The 13,192-nt window shown below is 49.0% G+C and overlaps 1 protein-coding gene across 8 annotated transcripts in view; it reads left to right on the top strand.

The window, feature by feature from the left end:
* Positions 1-12,548, top strand: part of PBX4 (PBX homeobox 4) — a 35,988-nt gene extending 23,440 nt beyond the window's left edge. For 2 of the 8 annotated variants that reach the window (XM_079116761.1, XM_079116766.1), the window contains 6 exons: positions 1,113-1,166; positions 3,985-4,232; positions 4,517-4,707; positions 5,092-5,227; positions 7,028-7,184; positions 7,569-8,759. In XM_079116761.1, the coding sequence (XP_078972887.1) occupies positions 1,113-1,166; positions 3,985-4,232; positions 4,517-4,707; positions 5,092-5,227; positions 7,028-7,184; positions 7,569-7,816 (1,034 nt within the window). In that variant the 3' untranslated portion in view covers positions 7,817-8,759. Of the gene's footprint in view, positions 1-1,112; positions 1,167-3,984; positions 4,233-4,516; positions 4,708-5,091; positions 5,228-7,027; positions 7,185-7,294; positions 8,760-10,018; positions 10,768-12,061 lie in introns of those variants that run through there. The other 6 variants (XM_079116762.1, XM_079116767.1, XM_079116763.1 and 3 more) reach the window with 5 other exon arrangements.
* The last annotated feature ends 644 nt before the right edge of the window (positions 12,549-13,192 follow it).

The raw sequence follows: 13,192 nt of genomic DNA, 5'->3' as shown, positions 1-13,192 counted from the left end.
CTTCCCAGCCCTTTTTGTTTTTTATTTTAAGACAGAGTCTCACTAAGTTGCTTATGGCCTCGCTAAGTTGCTGAGTCTGGCTTTGAACTTGCGATCCTCCTGCCTCAGCTCCTGAGCCACTGGGATTACTGGTGTGCCCCACCACTCCTGGTAGAAAGGCTGTATTTTTTTAAGTTCTCAGCACCTAGTGTGGTACCTGACTTGTGAAGAACCCTCAGATATTTGCTGTTGGATGGATAGATAGATAGATAGATAGATAGATAGATAGATAGATAGATAGATAAGCAGACAAGAAAGAATCCTTGTGCCCAGCAACAGCCCCCATCACACACAGGGACACACTTTCATTAAGCCACATGTTCCAACATTGACAACTCCTTTCCCTAATTCAGTTAAACCTGTAATGGAAAGTAGGAAAGTGCTTTCTCATTTGACCTTAAGATGGGTAGACTATTCTGCTTTACCCCGTGGACTCAGGCATTTCACAATGGCCCAGAAGAGTGAAGAGGAAGGCAGGAGAAGGGCCAGATAATGGGCTGTTACATGAGAAAGACTCTAATGTGGCTTTGAGATGGAAGAAGATAGCCAGAAGGAAAGGAGGAAGAAACTGAGAGCTCTAGAAGCCAAAAAAGCAAGGCCACCAGTCCTCCCCAGAGCCTCAAAGGAAAGCAGCCCTGCTGGTACTTTGACTTTAGCCCAGTGAGACCCATATCAGACATCTGTCCCACAGAACCAGGAGATAATGCAGTTACCTCGTTTTAAGCCACTAACTTTGTGGTAGTTTGTTACAACAGAAACTCATGTACTTCAGTGTCATTAAAAAGTCTCTGAAAATATGATTGTTGATGGCTTTGTAAGATTATCTTACGAGGGGCTGGAGTTGTGGCTCAGTGGTAAAGCGCTTGCCTAACTTGTATGAGGCACTGGGTTTGATCCTCAGCACCACATAAAAATAGATAAATAAAATGAAGGTATTATGTCCATCTACAACTAAAACAAAATTTTTAAAAAAATTATCTTATGAATTATTCTGTGAATCTACCATAATTTACTTAACCGATCCCATGTGCTAGCTGTTTTGGCCACTTCTAATTTGTGTCATTGTTAAACAGACAATTTGTGTGGCTCATTTGCACCAAGGATGTTCCCCGCTGAGTGCTTGTTAGGTAAGTCTCCACCATCTCTGTTGCCACATTCCACCATTCATTCTGCTTTGAAAACTTAACAGAATGTGTAGATGCTTCTTTCAGTCTTCTAGCTTTTCTTAATATTGCATTTTGAAACTTGAGTAAAGCATAATTTGGGAGAAGGTGGGTTGCTATTCTATGTCAACTATCAGTTTTCTGCCAGGCATAGGGCACATGCCTGTAATCCCAGCAGCTCTGGAGGCTGAAGCAAGAGTATTAAAGATTCAAAGCCAACCTCAGCAATTTAGCAAAACTAAGCAACCTGGTGAGACCGTTTTAAAATAAAAAATAAAAGGGCTGGGGATGTGGCTCAGTGGTTAAGTGCCCTTTCGTTCAATCCCTGGCACCCAAAAAAAAATCAGTTTTGTGCTCTGGCCTTGGATAGGCTAATTTTGCCTTTTGTTCAAATTTCACATTTATAAAATCTATTGTATGTATACTTAGCACTAAGTGTTGAAGTGGATATCTCTGAGGAAAATTCCTATTCCATATCCCTTGTGCTCCTTCAGTTGTAACTAGTGAGTTTTTGATAGAAATGTTCTTCTAGTCTGTAGGAAATAAGAAAAGACATTTGAAAATTACTAAATATCTATATGATAGATTAAGCTGAATTGTTACTTATTTGTCAGTCAGTAGCTGATAGTATTAAGAGAGCCCATTTCCAAGAAAACACATTCTTTTTTTTTGGAAAGGCAACACTTGGTTAACATCACCACCTCTTTCACCCGCCGGAAGGTAGGTGTCTCCCATTCCCTCAGGAAATACCCCTGCTGCACTCTTTCACCTCTTTCTTTCTCTGTAACCACAGATATTTCTCCTGTCCTCAGGAAGCAAAGAGCCAGGCATGGTGGCATTGCTTGTAGTCTCACCTACCCACGAGGCAGAGGCAGGAGGATCTCTTGAGCCCAGGAGTTAGGAGCCAGCCTGGTCAACATAGCCAGGTCCCATCTCTTTAAAAACAAAAACAAAAAGGCAAACAAACCCAGATGCCCACAAGACCACCCTCCTTAGGTCTGAACTTCACTCTGTAGCTTCTGCAATGGTGTCTCCCTCCCCCCACTGCATTACTTTCACCTTTATCTGGAACTTTCTAGTCAGATGCTACTCCCACATACCTCTGCAATTGCTTTTGCAGAAGTTAGTGACACTCTCCTAATGACTAAATCCATTTTTTGTTTTTGTTCTTGTTTTTGTTTTGAGCCATATCCCCAGCCCTTTTAAATTTTTTTTTTTTTTTTTTTTTTAATTCTGAGACAAGGTTTCACTAAGTTGCTTAGGGCCTTGCTAAGTTGCTGAGGCTGGCTTTGAACTTGCCATCCTCCTTCCTCAGGCTCCCAAGCTGCTGGGATTACAGTTCTGCGCCACTGCATCCAGCTAACTAAACTTACTTTTTTACCCTATGACTTTTTCTGTATTTTTTTCAACCTATCTGATCATTTTCTTTCTGTCTCCTTTTGTACTGTTCCTTAAATGTCAGTTTTCCAACTAGTCCAGGTCAGATAGCTAGGGAGAGAGATGTGTACATATAGATTTCCAAACACACCTATATGCTGGTCACCCCAAGTACACACCCCCGGCCCAGACTGCCCTGTTCAACCCCCAAGTTTCAGGGAGTAGCTGCCTCCCAGCCACTGGGACATCTGTGCTTGGCTCAGTCACAGGACCAAGCTGAAGCCCCATTTCCACCCAGCCCCACCTGTATAACCTGCTGTTCTTCATTCTCTGACACCTGCATCCAGTGACCTGACTTCCTCATAGCTGCATCCACCTGATTGGCAGCCACTTATCAACTACTTCCCCTGTGGTCCAGCCCTTCACTAGTATAGGTCCTCTATGGCTTGTCCAGATTATAGGGCCAATTTTCTTGTTTCTTTGCTTAAAATCTTCCTGTGGGTGTTCCATCTTTGCTGGGATTTTTTTTTTTTAATAGTTCTGAGAATTAAACCCACAGGTACTCTACCAGTGAACCATATCCACAACCCTTTTGTTTATTTATTTATATTTTTAGATAGGATCTTTCTAAGTTGCTTCTGAGGTTGGCTTCAAACTTGCAATCCTCCTGCCTCAGTCTCCCAGGTATTTGAGATTTCAGGTGGGTGCCATTGTACCTGCTGGTACCTTCTTTTTTTTTTTTTTTTTTTTTTTTGGGTGCTGGGGATCGAACCCAGGGCCTTGTGCTTGCAAGACAAGCACTCTACCGACTGAGCTATCTCCCCAGCCCCCCTGCTGGTACCTTCTTAATCAGGCATTTCTTCTCCAGCTTTTTAACATCAACCCTACACACACACACACACACACTCTCTCTCTCTCTCTCTCTCTCTCTCTCTCTCTCTCTCTCTCTCTCTCTCTCACAGCAGGCCCCCTCCAGTTCTATGTCTGGATCCAGCCACACCACCAATGCCAGGCTGCCACTTGCCTTTATATTTGTGTCAACATCCAGAGTGCACCCTCCTCCCTAGCACTTTGGAGACTTGGCTCAGGAGTTCTGGCTTCCCAGTACCAGGCACCTTCCCCACTACCCTGCCCAACCCTGACCTTGTGCTCACAGCAGTGGTGGAGTTCTGCCCACGCAAGCTGCTCTGAACTGACCTGCCTCTCCCCAGCCCACGCTCTATTCCTGAAGGCAGCATTTGGACCAGTGTCACAAGGGGTTACTAGGTGTCTGTTATCAAATTTGATAATAAAGAGTTTCTTTCCCCCAAAGAAGAATGTTCTGCCATGGCACCAGTGCTGTTTACTCGTGGTCTGTTTTCCCTGCAGGGAGTGTATTCTGATCCATTTTGTCTCTCTTATCTAGTGGTAAGCATCCGTGGCATTCAGGAAGACCATCTCCCCGATGCTCAACTCATGAGACTGGATAACATGCTGCTGGCTGAGGGCATGTCCAGGCCGGAGAAGAGAGGAAGAGGAGGATCAGCAGCGGTGGCCAGCACAGCAACACCAGGTGGCTGTCCAAATGACAATAACATTGAGCACTCTGACTACAGGGCCAAGCTGTCCCAGATCCGACAGATTTACCACTCTGAGCTAGAGAAATATGAACAGGTGATCTTTCTGCATGGAAGAGTTTCTATCATGTGAATGCGCATTTGTCAAAGCAAAACATGGGACATTAACCTCCTTTCTTTTGTGGCACAGAACAGGGAGAACACGCAGTTGGTCACTACAAAGGTGTCTGATTTTACTTAAAACCCTTTGTGTTTACTTCTCAGAAACCAGCCTGTATGTGACCATGGGGGTTGGCAGGTGGCTGATCAGGTGTGGAACCTGCCACCCCACATCATCCTGCTGTGTAGTCATAGGCTGGCATGTCTGTGTCCCCATCCCAGGCCTGCCGTGAGTTCACTACACATGTCACCAATCTTCTCCGAGAGCAGAGCAGGATGAGGCCTGTGTCCCCCAAGGAGATCGAGTGCATGGTTGGTGTCATCCATGGCAAATTCAGCACTATCCAGATGCAACTGAAGCAGAGTACCTGTGAGGCCTTGATGACCCTACGCTCGCGGTTCCTTGATGCCAGGTCAGGGACTCCAGCTGCCCAAGACCCTGTGGGTTCACCCTTAAGAAGATGAGCAGAATTAGTGCTGGTTGGGATTTTTCCAGTTTTCTTTTCTTTTGTGTGTGTGTGTGTGTGTGTGTGTGTGTGTGTGGTTGATTGGTTCTGGGGCTAGCACCAGGGCCTTGCATACACAGGGTATGTGCTCTAGCACTAAGCTACACCCCCAGCCCCTAGTTTGACTATAAGACCATTCTGGAAGCTCTGGCTGCAGACTGCTGGTACAGGCCTCACACAGCCTATTAGAAAGAAGACCCAAGGATTGATTGCCTTTTTTAAAACTGCTAGAAGCACAGTTGGGAATAGGGGACCATTATATACACAGACTAAGGCTGTCTGTCTTTACAGGCGTAAGCGGCGAAATTTCAGCAAGCAGGCAACAGAAGTACTGAATGAATATTTTTATTCCCATTTGAGCAACCCTTACCCCAGTGAAGAAGCCAAAGAAGAGCTAGCCAGGAAGGGTGGCATCACAGTATCCCAGGTGACATCCTCCCCTGCATGGCCTGTCTGACCCTGGAAGGTGTGGAAAGTTAAGTCCCATTGAAAGGACACATAGAAAAGTTAATTAAATGTGTGGATCAGGAGCCAAGTGGCCAGACTCAAGGTCACTCTGACTGGGCTTAGATCCCCGCTCTACACTATTGAACGTGGGACTTGGGCAGGTGCTCTTCTCCCTCATCTGTGAGACAGGGATGCAGATGCACCCATTGCAAGCCCAAGGGACCCCTGAGGAGTGCAAGTGCGGTGTGGTCCCCTTAGTTGAATGAGGTTCTTGGGGTGGAGACTGAAACTTCTTTAGGCTGGAGGTCTAGTCCCTAATTCCATCCCCAGCACTGAAAAAAAAAAAAAAAAGTTTCCTGATGCAATGCAAGTAGAATGTGATGTCCCTAAGGTGATGCTCTGGAGTATAGGGTCCCTGACCCTGTTGCCTGGCATTTGGCCACCTGTGTCCTCTGTGAAATTGAGGACAGAGGAGGCCAAGGAAGGTTTTAGATTGGGAGCGGTTAGTCCAGGCAGCCCACAAGCAGTGGACGTGGCCAGGCCATACCCATTAGCAGCATGAGTGTGCAGAGTGGGACCCGCCATGGCACCCCTCTCGTGTAAGCACCACTCCCCTGCCACCAAAGCAGTGGTAATGAAAGGCAGCTGGCACATGGTATGTTCTGCCTCACTGAATGTCACCATAGTCCTCTGACATAGTGACCCCCTCCTTCCCACTATGCAGTTAGAGAGGCTAAGTTTCTAGCCCTTAGCCACCATGCTCAGCCCCCAGTTCAGGCTCAGTCTAGTGCATCTCTGTGACAGAGCACTCAGAAGCCCCTCAGGGTCATTCAGGTAGCAAAACATCACAGGGGTTCCACCCACATCTGACTGCTCACCTGGGTGCTGCTGTGGTGTCCTCAGAAACAAGCCCAGAGCTGAGGTAAGAGGCTGTGCCGCTGGGTCTTCAGGACTCCAAAAGAGGTATGATGCTTGGCTAGCCATCAGGAACAGCAGGTTACAATCAGATTACCTCAAAGCTGCTCTAGTCGATGCTCAGGGCAGGAGATCAGTCTTATGTCCAAATAAGCAGAAGTGTGGAAAGCATCAGCCTGACATGCCAGGAACTCTTCTGTCTGTGGCCTGGGCCTTGAAACCCTACTACCAGCAGCAGAATTCTGTTCTAGAAGCCTCTCCCTACTTTCATTCATCCACCAAGTATCAGTGTCTCCCCAAATGACTGACAGTTGAAGCATGGCTCCTGAATTGGGGGCATAGTCAGGAGAGGGTAAACGGAGGGAGAGAGAGCACCATTAGAGCAGGCAAATGGCTGAGGCCCATGGATATCTTCAAGACAGAATCAGCTCCAACTCAGGCTGAGGAGGTCTGAGAGAGAAAGGGGTTAAGGTTAGGGAAAAAGGGATAAAAAAACTGAGCTGACCCAGCAGCTCAGGAGTCTAAGGCAGGAGGATCATGAGGAGTTCAGAGCCATCCTCGGCAATAGCAAGGTGCTGAGCAACTCAGTGAGACCCTTCTCTAAATAAAATACAAAATAGGGCTGGGGATGTGGCTCAGTGGTCAAGTGCTCCTGAGTAGGGGAAGGAAGGAAGGAAGGGAGGAAGGGAGGGAGGGAGGGAGGGAGGGAGGACATTCTTAAAGGTGCCAGGGTCATCCATAATCCCACCACCATCACTCGCCTGCAGTGGGAATAATAGGCACCTCAGAGGCAACCCACATACAGTCTGTTCCCATCACATCTCACTCTTAGCAGCTTTTTGGCAGCTTCCACATGTGTCCACAGGTTTCTAACTGGTTTGGCAACAAAAGAATCCGGTATAAAAAGAACACAGGGAAATTTCAAGAAGAGGCTACCATTTACACCAGTAAATCAACTGTGGATGCCACCAAAGCAAGGGCCCTGGAGAGCCAAGGCAGCTGCCTGTCAGTGCCCAGCCCTGGTGAGTGTTGGCTGGGCCTAGCACCCCTGAGCAGTGGTCCCCTACCCAGCTGGCCACTGAATCACCTCTTTCTTTGTTTGTACTATGAAATTTCCGTTTTTATTGCCAAGATCCCACCTAACAGATAACAAGAGCCTGTGCCAGTGTTGTGGGGACACAAACACTAATAGCAGTAAGACAAGATGAGAGCTGTGTGGCGAGGAGTCTGCCTGCCTCACTAGACCAGTATCCTCACCACAGAGGCAGGAGCTGATGCCATGTGGGAGCTGCATTCAGGGTCTCTTCTGACCAAGGGGCTGGGCAAATGCCACCTGAGGACTCACTGACTTCAGCTGACCCAGCCCGTGCTCTGACCCTCAACCTGACCCCTCCCACTTCTTCCAGGGTCCTCTGGTCCCTTCCCACTGACCAGTGCTGGGGATACGTTTCTCACCCTGCAGACCCTGGCCTTTCTCCAGCCCTCTCCTGGGGGCAACTGCCTACAGTCCCAGGTAGGTTGGGACACAGTCCCATGGAGCCCTGGTGGATGTGGGTCCTCAGAACTGGGCTCTTTCCAGCCATCTGATGCTTCCACTCATCTCTTACAGCAGTGTCCCAACCACAGGGTCCACATTGTGACAAAGGTTGGCTGAGCTGCCTCCAGGGCACAGCTCTTCAGGGTCCATGCAGCACACACTGTTCCTTTAGGCTCTCAAAGGCTCCCACCTCTGCCCATTGCAAGATGTTAATTCATGGCAGCCACCAAAACCAATCAGTGGACATGAGGACCCAAAATGAGGTCTTTGGTTGTGGAGGGGAGGAGCCTCCCTCCTGGAGCAGTGTAGGAAGGGTGGCAGGCAGCATCAGGGGAGGCCCAGATGCAACATGAGAACATGCTCTGCTCTATGCTCAGACCCAGTCACTATCTACCTGGAGGTCTGGTCAGGATGGGGCTCTCTCACCAGCACCACTTTTCCTGCTGCCTTTTGTCAATGCCCACCTTGGGCAGACTGGAGATCCATTTTGGTGACTGGGAAGAAAATAAACCAAGGATCTTGAGTAGCCAAAGTGCCCTCCAGAACTTTCTAGAGGTGTTACCTACCCTTTTCTCAGGCCTCTTCAGTCTGCCCTAATGGTCACAGGGTCCTGACCCTGCTCTAGAAGAGGGTTCAAGTGGGGCTGGCTGGCCCTCTGTGTGTGGATTTTCCAGAAGATACTACATAGACACAGGAGGATGAGCTCACCAAAGAGGCGTCATCTGAGGCCTTACAGAGTCCATGAGTTTTTCCTTTTTTCAGTACAGAGGACAGAACCCAGGGGCACACTTACCACTGAGTTTCATCCCTAGCCCTTTTTATTTTGAGACAGGGTCTCACTGATTTGCCCAGGCTGGCCTTGAATTTGCAATCCTCCTGTCTTAGCTTCTCAAGTTGCTGGGATCATAGGCATGCCATGAGTTTTCTTCACAGAATGTCATGTCCTGGGCTGGGGATATAGCTCAGTTGGTGGAGTGCTTGCCTCCCAAGCACAAGGCCCTGGGTTCAAATCTCCAGCACCGCAAAAAAAAAAAAAAAAGAATGTCATGTCCTACTATATGTCCCACATAGCTGAGGATACAGCTCATTGATAGAGCACTTGCCTTGGGTGCATAAGGTCCTGAGTTTGCCCCCCAACATCACCAAAAAGAGTTGCCTCTTGGCCCCCTCCTGATTTTCACCACTCCCAGCCCCTGAGGGCTCAGACAGTATGCCTGCTGGCATGGAGTCTGCCCTGGCACCAGATGGTACACGCCCCACTCTGGCCCTGCAGTGGCAGCTCTGCCCTCTATTGCTGTGGCAGCCCTCAACCAGCGGCACTTGAGACAGGACCTTGTCTTTCTCTTTGTGCACCTGGGGCTCTGTCTTGTGTCTTGTGCATAGCGCAAGTGTGTTTAAGATGAATTATGAAGTGAGGGTCGCAGCCTTGGATCCAGGAGATCAGGTCCTATCAGCCCCACAGAGTAAACAGGGAATGTTGGTCCTGATGTGGACCAACACAGGCCACACAGACCACATAGGCTCCTCTTCCTCTGCCTACCCGTATCCTAGTCAGCATGGCCACAGCCCCCTGCCCAAGTCCCTCACAGAACCCCTACCACAACACACAGCAGGTAAGGACCTGTCTCGCCCAGGTACCTTCTACTGCACCCTGCCCCATCACCCCCTCATGTGGGGACACGGGCCTCCATTCATCATCCTAAGGATGCCGAGTGCTGTATGTCCACCTGAAGGTAGAGTGTCCCCCTGCAGCAAGTGCTTCCCCCAGCTGCTCTGACTAAAGGGCAGAACAGCCCCCAGCATGCACCGCATCCATGTGAGTAGGGGCAGGCCTGGTGGACAAATGTACAGCTGGGTGGGCTCAACACTGTCCCTGCACCACAGATAATGCCTCCAACCCCTTGTGATGAGGGGACAGCCCCTGCCCATCAGTCATGGGCCCTACCCACCTGGCTGCCCATCCAGGCTAGTGTTTCTCTCAGAATCCTGCCATGGCATTTCAGCTCCAGGACTTACCTGGTCCCCCTCTCTCTCAGAGCATAGAGACCTCAGCTGCACCTTGATGTCATGTATTCCTTTATTATAGACCCTAGAGTCAGCCCATTCAGGTCAGCTTTCCTGCTGGGGAAGTTCATCTGTAGCACAGGTCAGGTGATGAGGCTGGCCATAACGCAGGGCTGACCCCTCCATCCCTTCCCTCCTCTCCTGGACCTTTGAGGTTATCTGTCAGCATGTTCTAAGCCTTCCTAGGGACATGGGGACTGGGTGGTCATCAGCTTTATGGCAACCCCCTCTGATGCTCAGTCTTTGTATTTTCAGGCTAGGGGCGGCTGGCAGGGGGCCATGCCCCCGCAGTCAACTGCCTCACCTACTGGAGACCCCAGCAGCATCAACTCAGATGCATCTAATTAAGTTTGGGGGATATGCAGAAAGGGTACCAGGTGACTCCCAGGGTGGCCAGCACTCATGTTCTTCTGCACACGTAGTCGATTACCTCAGAAACTTGGGGCCCCAGGTGACAGTGCTCCTTGCACCTGGGTCATACAGCCAGTGACCATCTCACTCGTCTGCTGGGATTTGAAATGGATGAATGCTGCTCATTTTCCCACCTGTTGTTTTTTTTTAAATAGTAATGTTACATTAAGATTGAATTGTCTCTTCTAGAACTTGTCCACAAATTTTCTCATTAAAATTTTTGACTTATTTTAATTTTGATGTTTTGTAATACCAAACTTGTGTCAGGTTATTATTTGACAACATGGGAGCCATGTCATAGCTATGAGTGTCATGTGAGGCCACCTCTGCCCTTTGTGTGCCTGCTCTCCCCCCTCCTGGGGTGTGCTTGTGTTCTGTTCTGATTTAAATCTGTCCTAAGCTCAGAATTTTGCTGGAAATTGGTTTGGCATTTTTTTTTGTTGTTTTTGCTTTTTTTATATTGTTCTTTTGTTTTCAGTTGAAATTTAATTAAAAAGGATAAACTTCCCAACCTGTTTCTTCCACGTGCCATGAAGTCCTGCTGGCCCAAGACTTGGCACTTGGCATCAATTCCTGATTGTCCCTCTCTGTTTCCTCAGCAGACCTTCCTCTGCCTGGATCTTCCCCATCTCCTCTCCACCCCTCACCAGGCCTTGGCTTCCCTACCTACCACTGAAGAGCAATAATGGGGTAGAGCCAGGCTGTGAGAGTTCAAATATGCTGCTAGGCCTGGAGCAAATACTGTAGCCACATGTCAGTTAGTGTCACAGTGTCATGGTGACCCTAACTCCACCTTGTCAGCTCTACCACAACTAGTAATTGAGCTCCTGTTCTATCTCTTCACACATCCCAGGAAAACTCCTGTGGGCCTCCACTTCAGCTCACCCCAAGGTGTTAGCCAGCATACCCCTGGTTTTGCCTCTGCCCCTCAAGGCCCCTCCATTCTACCTCTTCTCCCTGAGCATCAAAGCCCTGTAGGCAGCACAGCACGGTGCTGGCGTGTGGCCTGTGAGAGTTATGGACACAGGACAGATGAAAGACAGTGGTCTTAGCTGGGAGTTCAGCCCCTGCCACTAAGACAGGGGCACCCCAGCCTGTACCATGAAAGACTGAGAGCAAAGACTGCTATAAATGAGAAGGGCCTGCCCTCCTCTGGTCCTCACCAGAGTCCTGCTCAGCCCCCAGCAATCCTGGCTGCCCTCAGACTCACCTTGCCAGGACTCTCCAGATTTGACCAGGCAAGGCCTCCAGGTTTCAGGTGCTCTTGCCTGGCTGTACCCCCACACTGCCCTCCATACTTTCTATTTCTGTTGTTTCTAAAAGACAAGAAATAGCTGGGTATGGTGGCACACACCTGTAATCCCAGCTACTTGGGAGACTGAGAGGAGGATCACAAGTTGAGGCCAGCCTGGACAACTTAATAAGATCTCATCCCCCAAAATAAAAAGGACTGGGGATGCCAGGCACAGTGGTACATGCCTGTAATCCCAGCAGCTCGGGAGGCTGAAGCAGGAGGATCATGAGTTCAAAACCAGCCTCAGCAACTTGGCACGGCCCTAAGCAACTCAGTGAGACCCTGTCTCTAAATACAATATAAAAAAGGGCCAAGGCTGTGGCTCAGCGGTTAAACACCCCTGGGTTCAATCTCTAGTTCCAAAAAATAAAAGTCAAGAAATGGATTTCAAACATAGGCAATATAGAAGGCATTCTTGGTTTACTTGAGAAACTAAGGCAGGAGGATAGAAAATTTGAGGCCAGACTGAAGAGTGTAGCGAGACCCTGTCTCAAATAAAAATAAATAAATAAATAAATAAAGGCTGTGCCCAGGTGGATGCAGCCCTACTTTGACACAAGATGTACTGCCACACACATTGCCTTTCTCCACAGGACACATCCTAGAGGTCACGCCTCATCCATTCCTGTGCCAACACGACCTCTGTCTCCTGTCAATGGAATGCTTGGATGGGAGCCACTAGGGTGGGACAGCCTGGGCTTCTGTACAGGCTGGGAAGGGGTCAGGCCAGGACACAACTGCACAGGACATCTGGCATGAGAGACATGGTCCCTCTGTTGCCCCTAGACAGCTGGGTCTGTTTGTTGTGGCTGTGGTGTTTCCTCCTACAGCAGCTTGGGGTTTCCATCATGGACAGCAGAAGATCCAGGCTCTTTCTCTCCATGCCCTGAGTTCCTGTTGTCATGGTGTCCTATCTGCCTGCCTCAGGGGCCTGCAGCCCAAGATTCACAGACTCCCTGCTCTAGTGAGTTAGGTTCCAGAGAGAAAAATCATCAACACAAGAAAAGGGGTGGGTTGAGGGCCAGCCTCAGGGGAGGCTATTTCTTTCTCTTCTTATTGTAGTAAAATAGTTTGCCATTTTGTTGTTTTTGTTGTTTGTTTTTGCGGTGCTGGGTTTTGAACCCAGGACCTTGTGCTTGTGAGGCAAGCACTCTACCAACTGAACTATATTCCCAGCCCAGTTTGCCATTTTTTAAGTACACAAATTATTGGCAGTAATTGCATTTGCAATATTGCGCAGACATCACCTCTAGTTCCAGAACATTTTCTTTCCCTCAAAGGAGACCCCATCCCCATCAGCAGTCACTCCCCAAACCCCTCACCAGCCCCTGGCTGCCACCCATCTGCTTTCTATCCCCGTGGATTTACCTGTTGTGGACATTGCACATTAATGGAACACCACCGTGTGGCCTTCTGTGTCTGGCATCTTGTGGCATCGAGTTGTCAGTTCATTCACCTTGTAGAAGGTGTCAGTGCTTCATTCCTCTTTATGGCTGAGCAGTATCCCATTGAGGAAGGTGCCGAGAAGCAGGAGCCCACACAGTGGGAGCGTTGGGAGCTCTGGCCTCCTGGGCGCCCCTCAGCTGGTGCTCCCATGATGCATAGAGATAGGATTGCAGGGACACTGGAGAGGAAAGCACGGCTGACAGGAAGATGCCACTGAGCTGGATGTGCCTGAAGGTGGAGCTGCAGGACTGCTGATGAGTGAGAGGGCCTGCGTCTTG

This window comes from Sciurus vulgaris (assembly GCF_902686455.1).
Source record: "Sciurus vulgaris genome assembly, chromosome: 16".
Lineage (NCBI taxonomy): Eukaryota > Metazoa > Chordata > Mammalia > Rodentia > Sciuridae > Sciurus > Sciurus vulgaris.
The sequence above is the reverse complement of the archived record's forward strand: the minus strand, read 5'-3'. Positions and strand labels throughout refer to the sequence as shown.